General features: G+C 33.0%; 3 protein-coding genes across 5 annotated transcripts; 2 read left to right on the forward strand and 1 right to left on the reverse strand.

Moving 5' to 3' along the window:
* Positions 1-68: 68 nt before the first annotated feature.
* On the forward strand, positions 69-6184 carry LOC106120212 (putative phospholipase B-like 2). Of its 3 annotated transcripts, none has more exons than XM_013315483.1 (13): positions 69-601; positions 712-840; positions 1188-1302; positions 1742-1836; positions 1905-2063; positions 2498-2622; positions 2921-3015; positions 3355-3461; positions 3794-3910; positions 4186-4345; positions 4650-4794; positions 5201-5345; positions 5741-6184. In XM_013315483.1, exons 1-13 carry the CDS (start codon positions 420-422, stop codon positions 5835-5837), a joined length of 1671 nt encoding a protein of 556 aa, XP_013170937.1. In that variant the 5' UTR covers positions 69-419; the 3' UTR covers positions 5838-6184. The 3 variants fall into 3 exon arrangements, with proteins under 3 accessions (XP_013170937.1, XP_013170935.1, XP_013170936.1); XM_013315481.1 differs by having other exon boundaries at positions 2498-2618; positions 2893-3015; XM_013315482.1 differs by having other exon boundaries at positions 74-601; positions 2498-2618; positions 2914-3015.
* A 161-nt stretch (positions 6185-6345) lies between these two features.
* On the reverse strand, positions 6346-8593 carry AP-2sigma (adaptor protein complex 2, sigma subunit). The gene is made up of 4 exons (XM_013315484.1): positions 8506-8593; positions 8274-8423; positions 7955-8128; positions 6346-7616 (listed from the first exon to the last, which is right to left on the reverse strand). The coding sequence occupies exons 1-4, from the start codon at positions 8506-8508 to the stop codon at positions 7515-7517; spliced, it is 429 nt and encodes a 142-aa protein (XP_013170938.1). The 5' UTR covers positions 8509-8593; the 3' UTR covers positions 6346-7514.
* A 213-nt stretch (positions 8594-8806) lies between these two features.
* Positions 8807-12810, forward strand: LOC106120293 (hippocampus abundant transcript 1 protein). The gene has a single exon (XM_013315597.1). The coding sequence runs from the start codon at positions 8923-8925 to the stop codon at positions 10372-10374; it is 1452 nt and encodes a 483-aa protein (XP_013171051.1). The 5' UTR covers positions 8807-8922; the 3' UTR covers positions 10375-12810.
* Positions 12811-21799: the final 8989 nt, after the last annotated feature.

Raw genomic sequence — 21799 nt, forward strand, 5'->3', positions numbered from 1 at the left:
TAGTTTAAGTTTCATCATAAAGTTTAAAAAAATTAAATAATTCTAATGTTGTAAAATCAACAGAATATGAAAGTCTATTTTAAACTGATCAGAAACTTGACAGAATGTCAAAATGTTATCTATGTCGTTGTTAATAAAAAGACAAGGCTGTATGGCTTAGTTCCTTTGTCTGCTCTCTCGAGCGAATAATAAAAACAACAACGTTATCTATGTCACTGTCAATTCAAACTTCAAAACAAAGTTGAAGAGGGATTTTTGATTGTATCCTGAGATTTTACTTAATGTTGTAGATTATTGTATTATTGCTAAACATATTACTTATATAAACTTTTTACTGTGGTTATATTTTATCACATAATTTATTAGTAGTAGATGGTGCCAAATACTTCGGAAAGTAATGACATATCCACCGTGAAGTTATGAAGATCTATTGGCGATGTTGTTTATTGTTAATAACAACTGTATCAACATGTGAAACTAAATACGGATACGTAACTTGGCAGGAGAACAAATTAACGTTCAAAGAATGCGAGTCTGCATCACAAATACCTATTTCATATGGAGCTCGTGCGACTTTTAAAAACGAAATAAACTCAACTGGGTAAGTAAACAATATAAATTGTCGTTAACTCCCACTTTTTTGTCTCCACTAATGTTCTAAAGGTTTGATGTGTACAGTTTCTTGGTTTATATTTATTATTTACATTTCAGATGGGCGTTCTTAGAGTTACACACATCAAAAGATGTAACAGATGAACAACAGGCATATGCCGCAGGCTTTATTGAAGGCTACCTCACCAGAGATCTCATTTGGATGCATTGGCAGAACATGCTTAAAGGGTCAGGTAGTTTTTGAGTTTTAACTAGCTAAATACTTACCTAATGCGTCTTACATCAGTTAAAATTTAATTTATTGTTTATGAAAATAAAAGTAATAAACAAGAGTTTAAATTTTTCAACACACTCAGTGCCTTGCTCACAATCCTGGTTATATAACTTTTATACCAAAAAAATTGTAATAGCATAGTGTATTAATAGTTGACACTAGAATCAAAATAGAGTAAATCTATTAAATATTTTACTAACCAAGTTCAAAAAGGACAAGATTTAATTTGCCTAAATGATTTTTGCCTATAAAATATTTATCTTTTACTTATGACTGGATAAATATAGTTTATATAATATAGGTATTGCTACAACAAAACTGATTTGTGCGGACTTATTGAAGAATTTATTGAAAAAAATGAGAATTACATCGCATCTATGGTTGATTTGAATGAAATAGATGCATACTGGTATCAAGTATGTACTTATTCTTGTATCTTATCTTAAATAGATATAACTGGAAATTAATATTGTTATCTTTACATTGATGTCACTGTAATGTTACTATTATTTTAACTGAGAATGTTTATCTGGAGAGATGGATGGATGTTTAAAAGAAGGTAACTTCGTAAAAGCTTGACGGGTTCTCAATGAAATTTCGCATAGATGTAGATCATAGTTTGCAAGAGCACATAGGCTATATTAAGTTATTTTTAATTCCGTATGGACAGTCTTAGTCGAAAGTTAGGATATTATTTTTATATAAATGGATAAAATAATATAAAAATTATAATTTATGTATCTTATTATTCTTATGTAACTTACACTAATCTAGACTTATTACCGGCACATTAAAAATGATTAAATTAAATAAATAGAATGTTTAGGACCAATATAAACATAATACATATTGCAGGTAAAATTATATTACATTCAGTTGGAAGGATTAGCGGTTGGGTACAATCAAGCTACGTCAGATCCCTACCAATGGCTAACTGCACGGGATATGGTGTTAGTATTAAAATATATAAAACCTACTAAAAGATAAACAGTTTAGTAAAATATCTGTATAATTCTAGTTGGATCAACATGTTGGGAGATCTTGATGATCTGGCGTTCTCTCTTGCGTTACCAAAGGACCTTCCAGATGGATTGCTATTCGGAGATCACTGCACTGGACTAATAAAGCTTTTACCAGACTTCAGAAATCTATATACGTCACATGCAACTTGGAACAGGTATTTTGGACTAAGAGTTTATATTAGCACAAGTGTTTAATTATTTCAACTCGTTCACTGTAAGACATGTAATGTTATCAACTCATTTATCCCTACCGTGGGGTTCGGAGCCAATTGAAATTAGGATTGTCTATAGTCAAACACTCTGGCCCAGTATTGCTTGGTTGATTTTATACTTCTTTAAATGTCTTTGCAGTTATGTGCTGGTTTGAACACAATGACTTCACAGTAATAATGTCGGATAAATGTACATACGAAATTCGAAAATAAAACACACTGGTACATAAGTTCGAACCCAGCTATGTACCAATGTGTTTAAATTATCTGGTCATGTAGATATTTTCTTATGTACTTTTGATATGAACATTTGGACTGAAGAGTCTCATTCTCTTATATTACTTATTAAGTATATTATGTTTTTTTTTTATTATCAGTTACCAGTCCATGCTACGGCTGCAGAAAATGTATGTACTACATTACAAAGTCAGTCCGCTGGATAAGAAACGCATCCCCGGGTACAAGATGGCCTTCACCTCCTACCCTGCGTTCGTGCAGGTGTGTTAGTATCACTGTTGACTTTAATCCATACAAAATTTACCTAAATACATTTAACACATTCAATGTTACTACGATTTTTATAACTTGGAACATATTGGATTGTTGGTCCAAAATATTTTGACCCATTTTTCATATGTGTTTGTCAAATATAATTATAAAACTCTCTTAAAATAGTTTAAATATAATTATGTGACATTCTTATGTATCTGGTGAAATTAAAAATATTTAATTGTGTAGGTATTATGAAAAAGTTAGTATGTTTGTTTGTTAGTACATGAGTGCATTGCGGCAGTCCACAGACGACTTCTACATTATATCGACGGGCCTGGTCGCCGGGGAGACCACCATCAGCAACAGCAACAAGACTCTCTTTGATCTCATCAACCCACTATGTGTGAGTACATACAACTACATACAATTATATAAAATACTAGCTGACGTCCGCGACTATGTCCGTATGGAATAAAAAAAAATATTGGTAGCTTATGTGTTTTTTAGACTATGCCCTTCTTATATCCCAAATTACAGCATTCTAGAGATACATTTTAAACAAACATCCATCCATCCATACACATACATTCATCCAAACATTCGCATTTATAATATTTATAAGAAGTAGGATTTTTCATAATGAACAAAAGATTTGTAGTTTTGTGTGTTTCTAACTATTAAACTCAAAAACTATTTAACTAATATAAAATAGTCTTTTACAATTTTATTTGTAAAATTTTAGGTAATGGAGTACATTCGTGGCATGATTGCCAATCGTCTGGCTGTCGACGGCTACCAGTGGACAAGGATCTTCCGCCAGCACAACAGCGGCACTTATAACAACCAATGGTGAAGAACAATTACCTTTCAGACCTTAAACTGACGCGAAAGCATATAAAGTCCCAATATAAAAAAAAAATCTTTTACACGGCACGGTGTGGTAGAAGCCTGCCATTTTTATACCTTACTGACAATATATATTTATATGAGTTTCCCGTTGGGCCGATCAATAGGTCCAATGGATTTTTCCCCTTGGGCCATTCTTCCGATAGTTGTAACTTGAATTATTCTGGTGATGTATGCCATTGGATTTGAATTCTGGTCCGAAATGTCAGTTTGACGTTTCTTTTGTTTTTTTTTCTTTTTACTTTTAATTAATTTTCATTATTGTTTTGTGCCAGGTATATTGTAGACTATAATAAGTTTACACCGAGCTCTAAAGTGTGTAAGGGTAAAGCTGAGAAGGGTCTGCTCTGGGTGATAGAACAGCTGCCGGGGTACACGGAGGCTGCTGACTTGTGAGTCACCTTAACTGATAAAATTATTTTTGAAATTTATTGGTAACAAGTTACTAGCGATGTTGGGGTAGGGCGAGACGGGGCGGCCGCCCAGGGCAACAGGCATAAGAGGCGTCAAAGTTGGATATAAAAGGGCGTCTGCGGTGCCTTCTAATTTACCCTAGCGCCGCAACAATCTCGCCCAGTGCGTCGGAAATACTAAAACCGTCCCTCGAGTAGAAAGAAGATGTATTTTATTTTAATTAGATACGAGACTAGATTTATATGTTACGTAGAACGGAACAATTGGTGAACACGACTTATTTCCCGTCTTACAACATACCGTACTTCCCCACTATATTCAATCTGAGCGGCGGCAATGTGAGAGTCGCTACATTCGGTGATTGGTTCGGATACAAGACAAATCCACGAGCTAATATTTTAAAGGAAAAACAGGTGATGATGCGTATCTTATGTTGTTTGTAGCGAGTATGTAGAAAAAAATCATCGAGGAAATATTTATTACATCATATCACTGGCTGAAAATGACATTTATTGTCTATGGATTTATTATGTAACGTTTCACCGTAGGTTTGCGAGACCAAAATCCCCGTTTAAAACGTTATTTCTGTTGTGTTAAAGATGACGATAGGATAGGAGTTTTATGTAAAGATTCTGGTCTCAGAAATCCACGTTCAATGTTTAAACTTTACTTAATTTATTTCTGTTAGCATTTTATATAATTTAGTTATTAATGCAGGCTGGTATAACAAACTTAAAGGACATGTTCAATACGATGCGTTACAACGACTTCAAGCATGATCCGTTGTCACGTTGCGCATGCGTGCCTCCGTACAGCGCGTGCAACGCCATCGCAGCGCGCAACGATCTTAACCCCGCCAACGGTAACTACGTACAAATGTTTGACCAATGTTCAAATAATTTTAGACTAATCTTACTCAATTGTCACGCCAAATGTTTGCCCAACATTTGTCATTGTCAACACTTATTTCTATAAATGGACCGGCTATGTAACGAAGTATTTTGTGCGTATTTGATTTTCACCATTTTGGCGATGATGGTAGCGCTTTGTAGCAGCTGTGTGAATTCAAACTAATAACATAGACAGAAATAACTGTGACATAACATCACCAGGCGCGTTTAAATCGGAACTGAGTTAAAGCAGTCACTTCCAAGCAATCGCCTATCCATTTATATTCTTACGACAAACAATGTTGACCAAGAGTAACCAATGTTTGACTAACGATTTTTCTTTTAATTTTTAAATCTGCCAATATGTATTTCCTATAGGTACGTTTCCGTTCCGAGCGTTGGGCCACCGAAGCCATGGCGCCACTGATGCCAAAGTGACAAGTTGGCATCTTCGCAAGAATTACGAGTTTGTTGCTGTCTCAGGACCAACGTTTAACATCTCGCGAGGAATACCGCCATTTGCGTTCGTTCATTTTAAATACTAATAGATTCTGCCTCCTATGTTCTATTAATAGAAGGAGATTCTTAGTGTAGCATTAATATTGGTAATTTACTCTAAACATACGCAGGTAAATTATAGATGATCCTTCGAGCAGGATTATTTCAAAGATCACTATTAAAATTGTTAAAATAGAGCTAAAAATATGACAAATAAGAACAATTATTAATTTTTTTTGTAAAATATTAGTTTTTTTTTTATAAATTACTAGTATTTCTTTTACCATTCCAACTAAGCTCTAGACTTGTGCTAGGATATGGTTTACGACAATAGTCGAATGGCGGGATTCGAATCCCCGACCTCGTGATCGGAAATCCGTACCCTTAACCATTAGGCTATTGACGCTTTATTAATTCTAGGTGGAGTGAATTTGACATGGGTCCCCACTTGCCGCATATAGGTCATCCTGACGTGTGGGCCTTCCAGCCTATCATACACCATTGGGAGTGGACGTAGCCCAAACACTATCGCTAATTATAAGCCAAAGGGTTTAGAAATTTATAAGACTGACTTATATTACATATTTTACAATAAATCTTAATTTTAATGAAGTTAAATGTGTTCAGTAAAGTACAAATATATTAGTGCATATATGAAAGCTATGACATAATTTGCACGTAAATTCGTAAAATAGTATTCGTATAGACGTACAAATTTTTGTGACATGAGATAGCGCCATCTAGCGGACGGAAATTAAACGCCAAATTTCATAATTTTTTTTTAAATTATGTTCTCTTAATCTGTGCTAAGCGCAAAGTTCTTAAAATATCCATTAATTATGTAACTTATAACTGGGAAAATAATTTTAGTAGTATTTTACTGAAATGTAATAAATTTTAGCATCGGTTTTCTTGATATTTTTTTTTTTTGCTATAAATAAAAAACAAATTATGTTTCATATGTTTTGTTTATATACATTTTTATAAGATCGAAGAATAAATCAATTAAAAAGATACATGTTTTATTTAACACTTAATAACTATATGATAATAAACATTTAAATACGTTTCACATCTAGAATATTTTAAACTACCCACATGCAAGAAGAAACTTAAGATTTTTGTCATCTCCAGCACTTTTTTAAAAATTATTCGTAATATTTTGAAGCAGGATTTTAGGAGACAGCAATATATCTTAAAAGTAACTAAACACATATAAAAATATAGTAATTCCACAAAAGATCATACATATCACCTATATACATATAAAATTAATGCTAACATACCAATCAGCACTGTAACATCCTAATCTCAAATATATAAACTATGTTTTTACTATGACATCAAACATTGACTAAAAGTTGAGAACAATACTGAACCTGAAAAGTCAATTTAAAATTTTAAAACAAATAATATATAAGAGCTAAACCACTTGGATGAGTGGGGTTCTCTGATAAAGGTTCTCCAATGGTCTCGGAAACTATTCAGCGCTAAGGACAAAATGTCTCAACAAGTTTGAATGAATAAGTTCTGTGTTTCAATACATACATTTATCTTTAAAGCTGGAAAATATTCTATCTAATTAACTTTAATGACCATCTGTAGATATTTTCTAACATTTGTTTTTCCGTCCAAATATGATGTTGGGACCTTCAAAAGTAGAGTGAATAGGCACTTACTAACACCAGGTGGGATGGTGGTCAAGCACTGGCTTATCAAACGTAAAAAAAAAACATATTTCTAACAGACAAAGATCTTAATGCTTATTATAATAAAAGTAAAATTTTAAACTCAAGATCTGTTTAATGAGAAAAGTGATCATTTTTAAGGGTTTCCTCGAATGGAAAAAACGGAAGCCTTATAGGATCACTTTGTTGTCCATCTGTCTGTATGTCAAGAATGTTTATTTCAGGAATGAGTGAAGGTATCAAGCTGGAATTTATTTTTTTACACAAAAAGGGCTTATATAAAATGTTCATAAGCCAAATCAATTTGGAGTATCAATAACTGTGTATGTAACTGTAAATTTCATTACAAACTTTGTAAAAAAAATTATCATCCCTTACATAATGTGAAAACACAACATAGTTACCTACATATGTGTTGACGATACTACATAACAATTATGTAACATTCACAAAACCTCTACACAATTACTTATAAGCTTACAAGCATAACCAAGCCTTATCATTGCTTATTCTAGAGAGTTCAACATAAGCAGCTGCTTCAATACTTTGGTCTGAGATGTTTCCCTGATCTCTCCCGCTAAGAACATCTCATCAACAACTGTGTAGACCTGAAAATATGGTATTGGATAAGTGACTACATGGGAAAGATTTTATAATGGTACTGACAACACTATATTCATATTGTGACACCACTGAGTTGAAAGTTGAAGTTAAAATTTAGTAAAGTATACTTTTTCCACATTCTACAGATGCTTTCACAGTAAAAATTCCAAGTTTTAGGACAAAAAGAATGTTTATTTTATGTCTGTGTTAACTTACAACTGTGACTGCCTAAGTCCAAACCCACAAATTGTTCTTTTGAAATTTTTAGAGAAACAAAAAATAGCAGATCTATAGTCAAATCTTACTACTGTTACTAATTGGATACACATTTTTTCTTTCTTACCTTGAAAAAGTTGAATACTAAATCCAATTCGCATACATTATGGAAATATTCATTGAGCACCTCCACAAAGTTATGTATTGCCTCCAGATAACACAGATTGTTGTCATTTACATCCACACAAATGCAGAAATATAAACCAGCATATCTTCTGTACACTATTTTGAAGTTACGAAACTGAAAATATATAGTATGAACTATGTATTAGCCAAGGAATTTATATGTATGTATGGAGTTGTTTAGTCAAATATAAAACAACTTTGAATGGGGATCAAATGAAAGCTTGTAAAAACGTATTGTGTTGAATTTTGTAGATTCATACCTCAACGAAATTAGTATGTTTCGCATCGCGTACAGTAACTACTGCATGTACTTCTTCAATTAATTTCTGTTTTTCATCATCGTCAAAATTCATATACCATTTTGCAAGACGTGTCTTACCAGCACGGTTTTGAATGAGGATGAAACGAATCTGCAATAAGTAAATACACAGTCATATTCTCTTATAAATGTTAAAAGATTACATATTGCTTTCCATAATTTCAAATAAATACCATTATTAAAAGATATTGAAAATCTACAATTCAATTTATAAGAATACGCCTCCTTTTCATTGAGTTTTGAAGTTGACGTTGACTTGAGCTATAGAGAATTGGTTATGGTTGACATTTTTATTCCAAATCAGATTTTAAAAAAATCATTAAAAAAGTTATCAAAATAAAAATATTTATTTACGATTAATGAATACGTTAATAATATTACAACTTTAGTGTAAGACAATATTTTGATGTTTAAGTTTTTTATTCCTAATATAGCAACACAAATATTGAGTTGTTTTTCAATTTTCAGTGACTATTTGACGTTGAAGGCAATAACGCGTTTTCTATAGATTTCATCAATGTAGTGCTTAGGGTTCCAATATGTCTATAATATAAGTAGTTTGGTAGGAAAACAAATCGATTAAATCTTAAATGACTCCCACGAAGACTACAAAAACTGAAGTAGAAATGGTGATACGAAATAGAAAAACTGTTATGAAAGAGGGGATTATGACAATGTCGGGCATCGGTGAACCTTCAGTCTTCCACGCTTTAGTTGTCATCTTTTTGGAGTTCTTCGCATGGGGCTTGCTAACGATGCCAATAATATCAGTGCTAAACGCTACTTTCCCGGACCATACCTTCCTGATGAACGGGCTCATAATGGGAATCAAGGGCATTCTATCGTTCCTGTCAGCACCACTAATCGGAGCCCTGTCCGACGTGTGGGGCCGCAAGTTCTTCCTGCTGGTCACGGTGTTCTTCACGTGCGCGCCGATCCCGCTCATGACCATAAACACTTGGTGGTTTTTTGCGATGATCAGTATTAGCGGAGTGTTTGCTGTGACTTTTTCTATTGTGTTCGCGTACGTGGCTGATGTAACGACAGAGGCGGAGCGCTCTCGAGCCTATGGCCTAGTGTCCGCTACCTTCGCTGCAAGCATGGTCATCTCGCCCGCCCTCGGCGCCTATCTCATGGATTTATACGGCGAAGCGTTGGTCGTAGCCGCCGCCACGGCTGTTGCGGTCTTAGATGTGTTCTTCATAATGGTAGCGGTGCCCGAGAGCCTGCCAGAAAAAGTGAGACCGAGTGGCTGGGGACCTGCTATAAGTTGGGAGCAGGCCGACCCATTTGCCGCTCTAAGGAAGGTTGGTGCTGAACGTACAGTGCTGATGTTGTGTGTGGCAGTGTTCCTCTCATACCTCCCTGAAGCCGGACAGTATTCTTGCATATTTGTGTATTTAAAATTAGTTATGGGCTTTGGTGTAGTACAAGTGGCTATATTCATAGCAATTGTTGGAGTGCTCAGCATTGCGGTACAAGTAGTGCTTGGATTTTTAATGCGGTCACTTGGAGCTAAACATACAATTATGGTGGGACTGTTATTTGAAATGCTCCAGCTCATGTGGTATGGCTTCGGAAGCCGCACATGGATGATGTGGGCAGCAGGAGTGCTTGCAGCTCTTGGATCTCTGACTTACCCAGCGATTAGTGCATATGTGTCGGTGAACAGCCGGGCCGACCGCCAGGGTGTGGTACAAGGAATGGTAACTGGAGTGAGAGGACTATGTAACGGTCTTGGACCAGCAATGTTTGGAGTTATATTCTATTTATTCCATGTGGATCTCAATGAGGAGCATGCTGTGACTGGTATAGATGGAAAACCAGAGGAGAAATATGTAAGATTGGTGCCAGGTCCACCTTTCGTATTGGGAGCCTTGCTGGTGATTTGCGCTCTGCTTGTAGCAGCCTTTCTACCTGAAGATGGCACTGTTGGCAGTGGACGACGGGCTCCGGCTGACCTAAAGTTCGAGGTGGAGAGGGGCCGTCGCGTGGCGGGTCCCCTGTCTCCGTTGATGGCCCCGGAGTCAGCGGCCCTCTAGCTAGCGGCGAAGGCCGGTCGAGCGGCCAGTGTGTGACTCTCAGAGCTGCCTGCGCCCAACCGGCGCTAGAGCGAATGCATTTAGGATGGTACCAAAGCGAACTCAGTGAGCGAAGTGAGTCCCATATTCTATGATTCTTGCACGAAGTACGTTGACTACATTCCCGCGTATCACATGTTTTGTTCCGCTTCAATGGAAACATTCATTGTTAACTTTGTAATATTTTTTTATTAATTTTCGCTGTTGAGGGCATGTACATAATTGTAATAAATAATTGAATCACAGTACAAGTCCTCTCTTTAATATTTGAGCTTAACCTCACACAATATTTATATGAAACCCAGCATTTGCCTTAAAACCTATCATATTTGTCATATTATGATTGACCTCTGAAGGTCACTTGTTTATGTTAACAAAGCCTGAATACTACCATGCTTAAATTTATTCTGAGCTATAGATAAAATAGCATCTATATATCTAATATAAACTTATAAATAATAATCTTAATAGCAATAAATATGAAGCCATTAAAATGTAATTGGTAAATACATAAAACATTCATAATTCAAAAATGATAGAGTTTAGAGAGACGATAAGTGATTGAATAAGTCATTAAGTACTATTAGTTGAGTAGCTGCCTAACTCAGCTACAATCTGAAGTTCTAGAGTTTGAATACAAACAATCTTACACGAATTTTAATTTAAAAATCTTGCCGATAGACACATAAACAGTAAAGACTAAATATTCTCCTTGAATAGATACTGGATTGAATATTAAAACGATTATGTAAATTCAATGATATTTAAAATTGGTAATGACAAATTAGCATTAAAATTAAAAAGAAAAAGAAATTGATCCTATAAGGGATCCATTGTTTTCTTACTTTCCGGGTACGGAACCCTAATAACAAATTGATTTATTTCAATATTGTAAAATACAAATCAAACTTAGGGTTAAAAATCAAAGAAAAAATATAGTTAAATTTGAGAAAGTTGGCATGACATAATCAATAAGAAATTATAGATGGTTGGAATAAAAAAAAAATCGGTAGAAATAGCAACACTAAAGTATACAATAACATTTAATATAGAACGAAAAAAGTGTTATAGTTACATTACGAATTTAGCACATCAATATAGCGGAGAATTTAAACGATATTAATTTGGCCCAGTATCCATTGACCTCATTTCTTGCTATTTTAATGGAGTGAATTGTTTTATATGTTCATAGTGACTTTCCTGTATATTTACTTTTTAGCAATGAAATTCTGTTTAATAAAAACTACATAAAAACATTCTATACCTAAAGTAGCCAACATATAGTTCAAGTAAGACATAAAAGTGATTAATAATAGGAACTTTTTGTAGGGAAATATATCCAGCCAGGGACTTCTGTATTAGAATAAACATTTTTGCAACCTGACAGTATTGTTTTTAACTATAAAAAAAAAATTACTAATCAAAATATTCCAATAATCTGTATTATAAAATTCAAAGTTATAAGTCTCGTACACACGCTTCGTGGAACGTTTATGTATTTAGGCATTAGTCACATAAAAATTAATCTTTATAGAACGTGTTTGACGGTAATTTAATTGCGTGCGATGACGTAACGCCTTGTATTTGTTGGTAACAATACGTACAAGCGACACTTGTATAAATGCTTATAAGCTTTGAAATGATAAGGATAAAGTCGCTAATTTGATAAGTGAACACAAACTACAATATTAGGCTTATATTGTTTAGTCGATTCCCAAAACGTTTTGTGCATAACATATTCGGCTATCATTAGCATTATTTGGGCAATTCGCCCAAAATCTGTGTCAAGTTCAGGACATTCTTTCCTCTATAATTTATACTTTTTACCTATATAATCAATCATTGTCATTTGAGACTACGTTTTATGTGCTTTTTTTCTATTATTATTGACATATATTGCTATCCAATTTTTTTAACCGTAATACTTACATTACTCCCTAAAGACAGGGCTCTGAATAGTACCGGAGGCTCTCTAATTCCGTCTGGGAAATGGGTAGAATAATGATAAAGTTTTATTTCAGTCTTATCGTGAAATAAGATGGCAATTCTAGCAAAGAAGAGTTATACCATTGCAATAAAAGAAATTGATTTTTTAATCCACCGCGCTATTTTCACAGCACAATGACTAATCCGGCCAACAATAGCTGCATTGCTTTGTAGCAAACACGCGGTGCATTGTTTATTGTATTTATATATAAAATTGCAGCTTCCGTATGTTTGTATGACTCGAAAAATATCTATTCACTCGATTTGATTTTTCATAACTAATTTATACAAAATAAGATTCTATTTAGACAAAGTATCCAATTGAATTATTGCAAGACGCCGTAAAACTATCTGAAAAATATTTAACTACACGTAGTTGTTTATATTTTTAACTATTAGGAGATTTAAAAATAAACTAGGTTGTAATCTATTTCTGTTTCAAATTTCATCCAAATGTTTTCAGTAGTTCTGAAGTAACAAACATCCATACAGCGGACTTTCGTATTTATAATATGTATTAAGTAAGATTTCAAATATTATAATAGAGTTGTCGTCTAAAGCGTGTCTATACAACAATGTTATGTTTTGTCGCGGCTCTGACCTCGGCTACACGTATACAATATAATTGATATCGTCAGCTGCCTAGCGGTTAGTCTCCCTTCTTATGTATAGATAACAAAATCTATATCAGCTTGTTGGATTGTGTTGATAGAAACTTATAGATTTATTATCATTTTCCTGCCTTAAAGTATGTGGGGTTGGCCCATCATAATTTAATGTCGTAAATCGATCTGTTCGTTATTAATATTGCATGACGAAAATAAGCACTCAAATAAGTAACCCCGAAGAGTCTATAGATTTACATTTGGCGCCATTTTTGAAGTCCCCTATAACTTATGGACCCGTTTACCCAAGAGTCCAGCAGTCTTGTCATCATTTCCTTGCATTGCCTTTGTCAATTTCACTAGAAATTTTATTGAATTGTTTATTTCAATTGTTCAATTGTATAAAAAGTTCCCAATTTTGTTAAAGAAATTAATGCAATCAAAAAGTCGAATTCGAATTGGGTCTCCGACATATGCCTACGTTTTTATTGATAAAAAAGTAATTAGTAATTCCTTTATCGTGGTAATTATAGCGTCAAAGGAAGCAAATACTTAGTGACGGTGGCTTCTACAGGCTATTTGTGTTATCTATAAAGTGATCATGTGTAATTTGTTCAGTTTACAGACTTGCGTAGATAACAGTTGTCTTGAAACATTGTCACATTGACTTTATTTTATTTAAGTTCCCGGATGACATCGGAAAATTACTGTAAAACAAGTTTCATTACAATAAATTTCTCATTAAAGGATTATAAAAAGTAAAAACTCTGCCACTAATTCTCTGTCAAACTAGAGTCATTTATGGTCACTAGGCTGTACCTTTATGTAGAATAAAAAAAAATAATGTGCGGCTTAATAACCAAGTAACCAGTGTAGCAATTGATCTTTAACAACAAGAATAATCTATCCTATTGTCCCCTTTCGAACAATTTTTATCAAAAACACCAAAATAATCAAAGTTGTCCTATTTTTAGTCTGCGTTTCTAAATATTTACAGTAGAAATGATGTCGAAAGAAAACATATATGTAAGCTTTTTAAAAACTGGGTTATAAAATGTATTTTTTGATCGCAAAATTGAATCGAAAGCTAGAGAATTAAACATTTAAAACTGAACTTATTTTTTCTACACCAAAATACCAATTTAAACATGTCGTTATCTCTATTAAATCAACGAGAATAAAAAGTACCATGACGTTTTGGTGGAGATGTGGACACTAGTGGACACTAACTTTAATTTTTACATCAGCCTTGTCCAATATACATTTAGCCGTGACCTAGAAGATGTTTCGCAATTTCGATCGCTTATTGTATACAAATGTGAACATGATCATCTTAGCAACGATAAAAATATTTTAAAGCAGTAAACAAGAAATAAATGTGTGAACGTTAACCCAAAGACCTAAGAACTTAGGGCGCGTTCCCACTTCGTCGCTACGACAGATAATAATTTTAAGTGTAGTGGCTTATTTATTTAAATGAAGTTGAAATTAATATAAAGGACAACACAATTAACTGTTACCTACGACTTTTTTCTGTTATTTCTGTGAGTGAATTCGTGATGATTTTTTCAATACTTTTACGACAAATCATTGATAAAATATCGTCGCTATCCAATAAGAACAGCTAGGTACGATACTTGCTAAACGATGAAAAAAATTGACATCAAACAGCCGTTCGTTATAATGGGAACAGCTCGAGACGATAAATTAACCTTCACGACAAAGTGGGAACACGCCCTTAGACTTAAGATCTCTAATTAATAGTTACTCATGTAAAAAAAATATTTTTACACTGCTCTAAAACTTGTAATTAGTTAGATAAGTGTCAGTTTTCCCACAATAAAATAATTCTGCTAGTAACGTACTAGCGCATTTAACCTTGTTTATATATTCAAGAATTTTCTAACAGCCAATTACAACTTCAAGATTTAATTTGGTTATGGTTTGTGTGCTACTCACGTGTGCAAAGACGTAACATTATTATTTTGGCTTTTGAGGTTATTTTGTCATTGGTATTGCAAAAAATTATAAAACTATCGAAAAATGAAGTCTCCCGCCCAATATATGCATTAAAAATAAAATTATCCTTATTAATTTTGCCTGTTAACGTATTTTTATAAATTCGGCCGAAAATTAGCCTGTTGTTTTAACACTTTATAGTCATATTGCGTCACGAATAATAATACCTTCTTTATAAATGTTCCATCATTCATCGTTATTTCCTATATAGTATATGTTCTAATCTTACTATATTTAAATGAGATGTATGATTGTCAATTTTTTTGTTAAATAGCCGTAGAGTCTTTAAATTAGTTGAATTCTAATTCGTATAGTTAATTATCGTCGATACAGACAATGAAAAGTTTTTGTTCTATCCGTAACGAAAGTGAAAACACGTAAGAAATCGTATACTCCTGAAACAAAGAAATAAAACCATGTAATATATATCTCAAAAAGGCCCAATGTCCTTCAAAAATAAAGTTTCCATTTTAAACAATACAACTGCTGCTGATATTTAAAAAACTAACCTCAAATCGCGGCCGTAAGATAAAAATAAAATAAATATCCGTACTTGTAACATAATGTTAGCTTAAAATTAAAACTAAAAAAACCATTAATATATTTATTTAGCTTCAAAGTATTTTCTTCAACCTTCAGTTTATCCTCAATGAATATGTGACCCTGACCTTGTTCTGTTTAAAGGACGTAGCATAATTAGACTATAGAATATCCTACAACAATGAAAATGGCTGTCATCGACAAAAGTACAAGTGTGATTTTATATTAAGTTAAATGGAAATGTTATAAAAGGATCAAATCAAGATTTTCTTTGTAATAGAATGCATAAATTATGTAACAGACGACCGTCGCCCACATGTCTCCGCTATAGACAGCGGCCATTATGGAATTAAAGTTTTTCAGTTATTTTGTAATTAATAGCCATGGGTGTACTTATAATTATATTTCGCATGTATAAACTTATACATATATTAACGTAAATGAAATTGTCACGCACATAGATCACGCTATAGTTAAATAAACCGTTTATCTTTAAACGTGAGTCGTAAATATTTTATTGATAAGCGTTATCAGTGCTTGTCTCAGTGACTCAGTCTTGTAACTTGAGGATGTAGTCATAAGCGATAGCGTTTTATTTAGGAATGTCGGCTTCTATGTTACTTTTTAGGGTTCTGTACCCCGAAAGCAAAAAAACTCAACTCTTATAGGATCACTTTGTTGTCCGTCCGTCTGTCTGTCAAGACCCTTTTTCTCAGGAACGCGAAAAGGTATCAAGATGGAATTTATTTCTTATTATTATCAAAAATCGTCCACTGTGCGACGTGGTACTACAATCGCTACAAATTATTGTTCTCTTTGCTTAAACATTGTTCCATTGTAATTGGTATTATAGACAAAACAGTTGTATTCCAATTCCCTGGTTGCAAAAGAAATTCTAAAGCATTCCCCAATTCTCTTCTGTTCTGCGTTCTACTCTCTTACCTTACCATACCGTATAATTACGATGGACGCAGCAATGATTTGTCACACTTCGAATGTCTTTTGCAATAGGCTTTCACAATCATCCTATATCTATACTTTTTCCGCAATGACGCTACAGTATAGTGACATTCAAACTTTTCCCACGAAACACTGCGTACGGTACAATTTGTGGGATACGCCTGTACGCGCTTTCCTTTACTTGTAATGGGCTCACCCACTTACGAAGACATGACTACCATTCGTCATAAACAATGAATATCTAAAGACAAACATTACTATCATCCTCTGACAATAACAATAATATAATAGTACACGTAGGAATGCTGAATGCAGAGTTAGAAAAGATTTTGTAATTCACCAGGTTGTGGATGGCTCATACTTTTATGACGAGAGGTTAATGTCCTATGTCTCATAAGAATGGAAAGAGAAATGTTTTACTAAACACTATATTTGTATGGATGTGGAAATATGACAGTTTGTAGTTGAAGCTTTTTATTTTATATATATTTATCAACGCCGAATGGTAAAGCACAAAGTACATCGACCTCGACCTGTTCTGCAAATGATGGAACTGGTTTGAGGTGTAAAAAAAACTAAATATTCCAGGATCATCTTTGCACATTTCTCATACTTGTTTAATAGTTCGAAAATGTTCGTATATGTCGGGTAGTAAGAGATAGTGTTAGCTATCCCTTTTTCACCTAGTGTTTTATTCTGAATATACTCGTAAACTAATTTATTTGAGTACAGATTATAAAATGTTGTACGCTGTCCGTGACGAATATAGTTTAGAAAAACGATAGCTACGCAGTTAGGCTTTATAAACTTGGATTTTCTTTTTTATCTAGTGAACTGAAAAAGTAATAGTTTAATGGCCACCATCAATGGAATTTGACAGTAATCAGTAAATCTCGAGTCGATACAATATTGATGACTACTTACGAATTTTACCACAGACTATTTTAGTACACTTATTTTTCGTCTATGCTTTTAGCCATTTAGGTACCTAACCTAATATTTACTCAAGTGCGGTCAATTTAGGTGGGGTATATCGTCACAGCCCACGCCACTCTACTCAACATAATCACTACGCCTACGTTACCGGCTGACGTCACCAGATATTCGGAATTTTTAATCTGTAGGTATTATATAGAAAAAAAATCTTTGTTGTCAAATATTATATCCGGTGATCCTAAATGATAAAATCGCCTATCAATTACGTTGTAGTTTTTTTTCCCGAAATTAACATTATTATCTCGTTTTTTTTTTAAATATTACGAATATGTATCACAATATGTTTTTGTACAGATTTCTCCAATGAAAATCCATCGTAAGATTAAGCATTTTTTTGATAGACCGTTTGAAATTGAAAACAAATCTTACTAATATTATAAATGCGAATGTTTGGATAGATATTTGAAGAACGGATCTCGCTAAAATTTTGCATACACATAGAACATCGTCTGGAACAACACATACAGTACTAAGTATGTGTTTTTTGTAATTCCGCGCGGACGAAGTCGCGACTGACTGCTAGTATCCTATAAACATGACTGCGTATTCGGTAACGGTGTTACTTTTTGTAAATTTTAATGCCGACTCAATTATGAGAATGCGAAATAGTCACGTATGTACTAATATTATTTATAATACTGACTCACGAATTTTAGATATCGGCTCATGTACATACGTATCGTAAATTGAATGAAAGTCACGTTTTAGTTTTGCACGATTTTAACACATCTTTCTAGTTACCATATATCTACAAATATAACCTATTCAGTTGTCGTGGGATTATAGGGACAAGAAAATGATAACAATTTTAGATCGTTTGCTTACAATATTGACAGGAGACGAGATGGTTGGATAGAAGAGTATGGGATGGTTAGGTTAGCTAATCTGATAAATGTATAATTTACTTTACCAATTCTGTATACTGTTATAGATTTCAAATTGAGATTTGAGGTTGAATTTTGACTAGTTGAAATGCATACCTAATTTTAGATATTTTTTTCTATTGTCTCTTATTTCTATTAGAACAAATGGACATATTTTATAATCGATTATTTTCATCTCGGTATACCATCCTCGAACTCGGCCACGAGGACACATCGTTAAAATTGCAGCAAATATTGAAAAAAAATCTAAAGTAGGGCTTTTCACAAAGGCATTCTGAATATCGTTGCCAGTCATAAAAATTCTCGAACGAATGAAAAGCAAAATGACGCATTTTCATATAGTTAGTACTCTATATAACTCCCACGTTCCGTTATTACGTTTCTAGTTTTCTATGTCATACAACGAATGCCAAATGCCAAGTGAATGTCTAAGTTTTAATATGGGATATTACTTGCTCACAATACCTCCCCTCCATTCCCACCTACGCAGACAATCTTTTCACATAAAGACAATAGACACAATATGAAGACGGCAAAACAAAAATTAAGAATATATATATAATATTTTTTGTTCGAGACCATGAAAGAGCTTTGTTTCATTGTGACGCAACATATTAATTATAATTTATAATCTGTTTTATATTTAATAAAATGTATTAAAATTTAACGCTTTTAAGGAAGAGTAAGTAATTTTACTAATGTTTAGAAGTTATTAATTCCAATTAATTAATAAAAAATATTTGCATTGGGCCACTCGTTTAAACCTCTTTTCTGCTGACGTATAAAATTATTGATAATTCTAAAGTGGCAACACTGTTAGCTCCCTTATTACAGTCGTGCGGATTGATATAAATGGCCCTCCATTCATATCGGTGTTTCGAGTGTTTACCATTTATATGACTTATTAACCATTGGTTTCTAAAACCAAAATCTCTGTATAAAACATATCGTCATCCTTGTCATTATTTTTGACAAAACAGAAATAAGGATGAGTTTTAAAAGGGGATTTTGGTCTCGGAAACTTGCGGTTACTGTTTGTACTACAATTTAGAATGGTATTTTTTAAAGCTGCTTTGTTTTATAGTCTTCGATAACATTCAGAATCGTGTTATTTTGCTATAAAATACTGCTAAATACCCAATAAATATTTCTATGATAAAGAAGGATCCGAAAATTTAAGAGTAATATCAGGGCTTGAATCGTAAAATTATTTTATAGATCTCTCATAATATGTTTTTCATGTTTATAGTAAAAAAAAAGTCGTAGTTTTAGACGTTTATTTGTAAGACATGAGTTTTGATAGTCACAGTTTAAATAGATTAATAAAGTAAGCCCATACCAATTAATTGAGTTGCAAAAGTAAATGAAATAATAAAATTAAAAATAATATCTTACATGTGATTTCAATAAACATATTAAAAATGTATTCACCTACTTCTATGTACTTACTAATCTTACCTTTGGTTTCTTCGTCCAAAATGTCTATGTAAAACATATCGTCATCCCTGTCATTTTCTTTGACAAAACAGAGATAACAATATATTTTAAACGGATTTTGGTCTCAGAAATCCACGGTTAGTATTGTACATAGTTAATCATAGTATAGGCTTTGATAGATCGTTCTGGAAAAAACTTTTTGTATTTTTGCTCGTGTATTTCTATCGTTTTGTGACATTTATCTTACATATAGCCTCCTTCATTTTCCTATAAATTCCGTCCATTGTATAATCGCTTCGTACATTTTAAAACATTAATTACTATTCTCATTGAATTTTAATCAAAACAGAAGTCCCTTGCTGGAAAAAACATCTCTTTTTCTCTTTATATTCTCGTATACATAAAAGATATTACTTTAGAAGTTATTAAAAAAGAGATTTGTAAATAACGAAAAATCTGGAAGATTATTAACACAGAAAACAAAACTTACGTCATAGAGAGAATGGTGGATTGGTTAAACCCGTAGTAAGCAACTAAAACATTGGATAATTCCGACCATGACGATAATTAGGGAAAAATCCGTTATGCAAATATAGAGGATAATTAACATAAATGTCTGTTTCGTTATTTGAAAAAACTATTTGGTAATGTAAAACGGCTTCGGGGAAAATAACACAAATGGCGAGAGCTTCCATTTAAATACAAAAATACTTGACTAATATAAAATGTCAGTCTGACATCAGTTCAAGGCCGGCTGACTACCAATTAGTCTACTCGTAATATTAAACATAGCTATTTTGCAAACTAATAACGTAAAATGGCTTTGTTCCAGACGAATTTTTAGTAAAGAGTCGATCTGTAATATGGAGGCCATTTTGAATCAGTCAAGTCCGCGCCATGTTTAATGCATTATGAGTTTATTTTATCTATGGTATATATTTTTGCCAGATGACGTCAATGGCTTAGATTGCAGTGGGCATTGTACATCGTGCGTAAAACTAAAATTACTTCTTCCCATCTCTATTTCTATTATAATAGTCATTTTTACATAGTAAGTATATTTATATATTTCAAGGATTAAAAGGCCAAATTTCATTGTTTGTTATATTTTCATTAATTTTTTTATATATTGACGCTCATTAAGATTAGACAATATTTTTTTTAATTGTGGGCACTAACCTGGAGGCTATAGAGCCAGTCATACTTTTTTAAATGTCGTATAGTCAAAATTTATCCACGGAAAAATTATGTAAGCAAATGCAAATAAATAGGTTTTGGTATTAAAAATCTTTGATATATCGTGACCAAACATAAATCTATTGTGTGATGTAAACTTTAATGTGCTGTAATGTATATCTATCAACTTTTGTAAAAATTTCGTATGTAAATTTGTCTCATTCTGGGTCATTTAATGGTCGCAAAGGTTGTCCCTTAGTGTAGATTTAGCATGAAAAATCTTCATTAAGGACGTGTGTGAAGTGATCTTGTTGTATAAAGAACTGGCGTATTTAGGAAAAAAAAGCAAAAGCTTAGAACATTTTAAACATTAAATTATGACAAAAATTGGCGGCATCCTATAGATTTACTTAAATCTTAGAAAAAAATCAAAAGTAGAATAGAAATACATATTATTGTAATTCATAACGTAGTCCCGTACTTTTGGTACAAAAAATAGCACATATGACCAAAATGTTTCGTAAAAAATGCGTTTGAAAGAATAAATATTTAATACTAACGTCGTATTAAATATTTATTTTTCTCCTCGTTCAGTTACTAATTTTAATCATTAAATTAGTGACCATTTTAAACAGCCAGTAAGTTTGAGTAAAAGTAGAGTCGTTTCCAATAAATGCAAGGCAAAGATCAATTCAAATATTGAACGGAATAACCGTTTTTTATTTATCTGTGTTATAAAAATATTCCTTGAGAAATTCCGCTCAAATTCGTTTATGTATAAAT

Source organism: Papilio xuthus, unplaced genomic scaffold (genome assembly GCF_000836235.2).
Source record: "Papilio xuthus unplaced genomic scaffold, Pxut_1.1 DF826961.1, whole genome shotgun sequence".
Classification (NCBI taxonomy): Eukaryota; Metazoa; Arthropoda; class Insecta; order Lepidoptera; family Papilionidae; genus Papilio; species Papilio xuthus.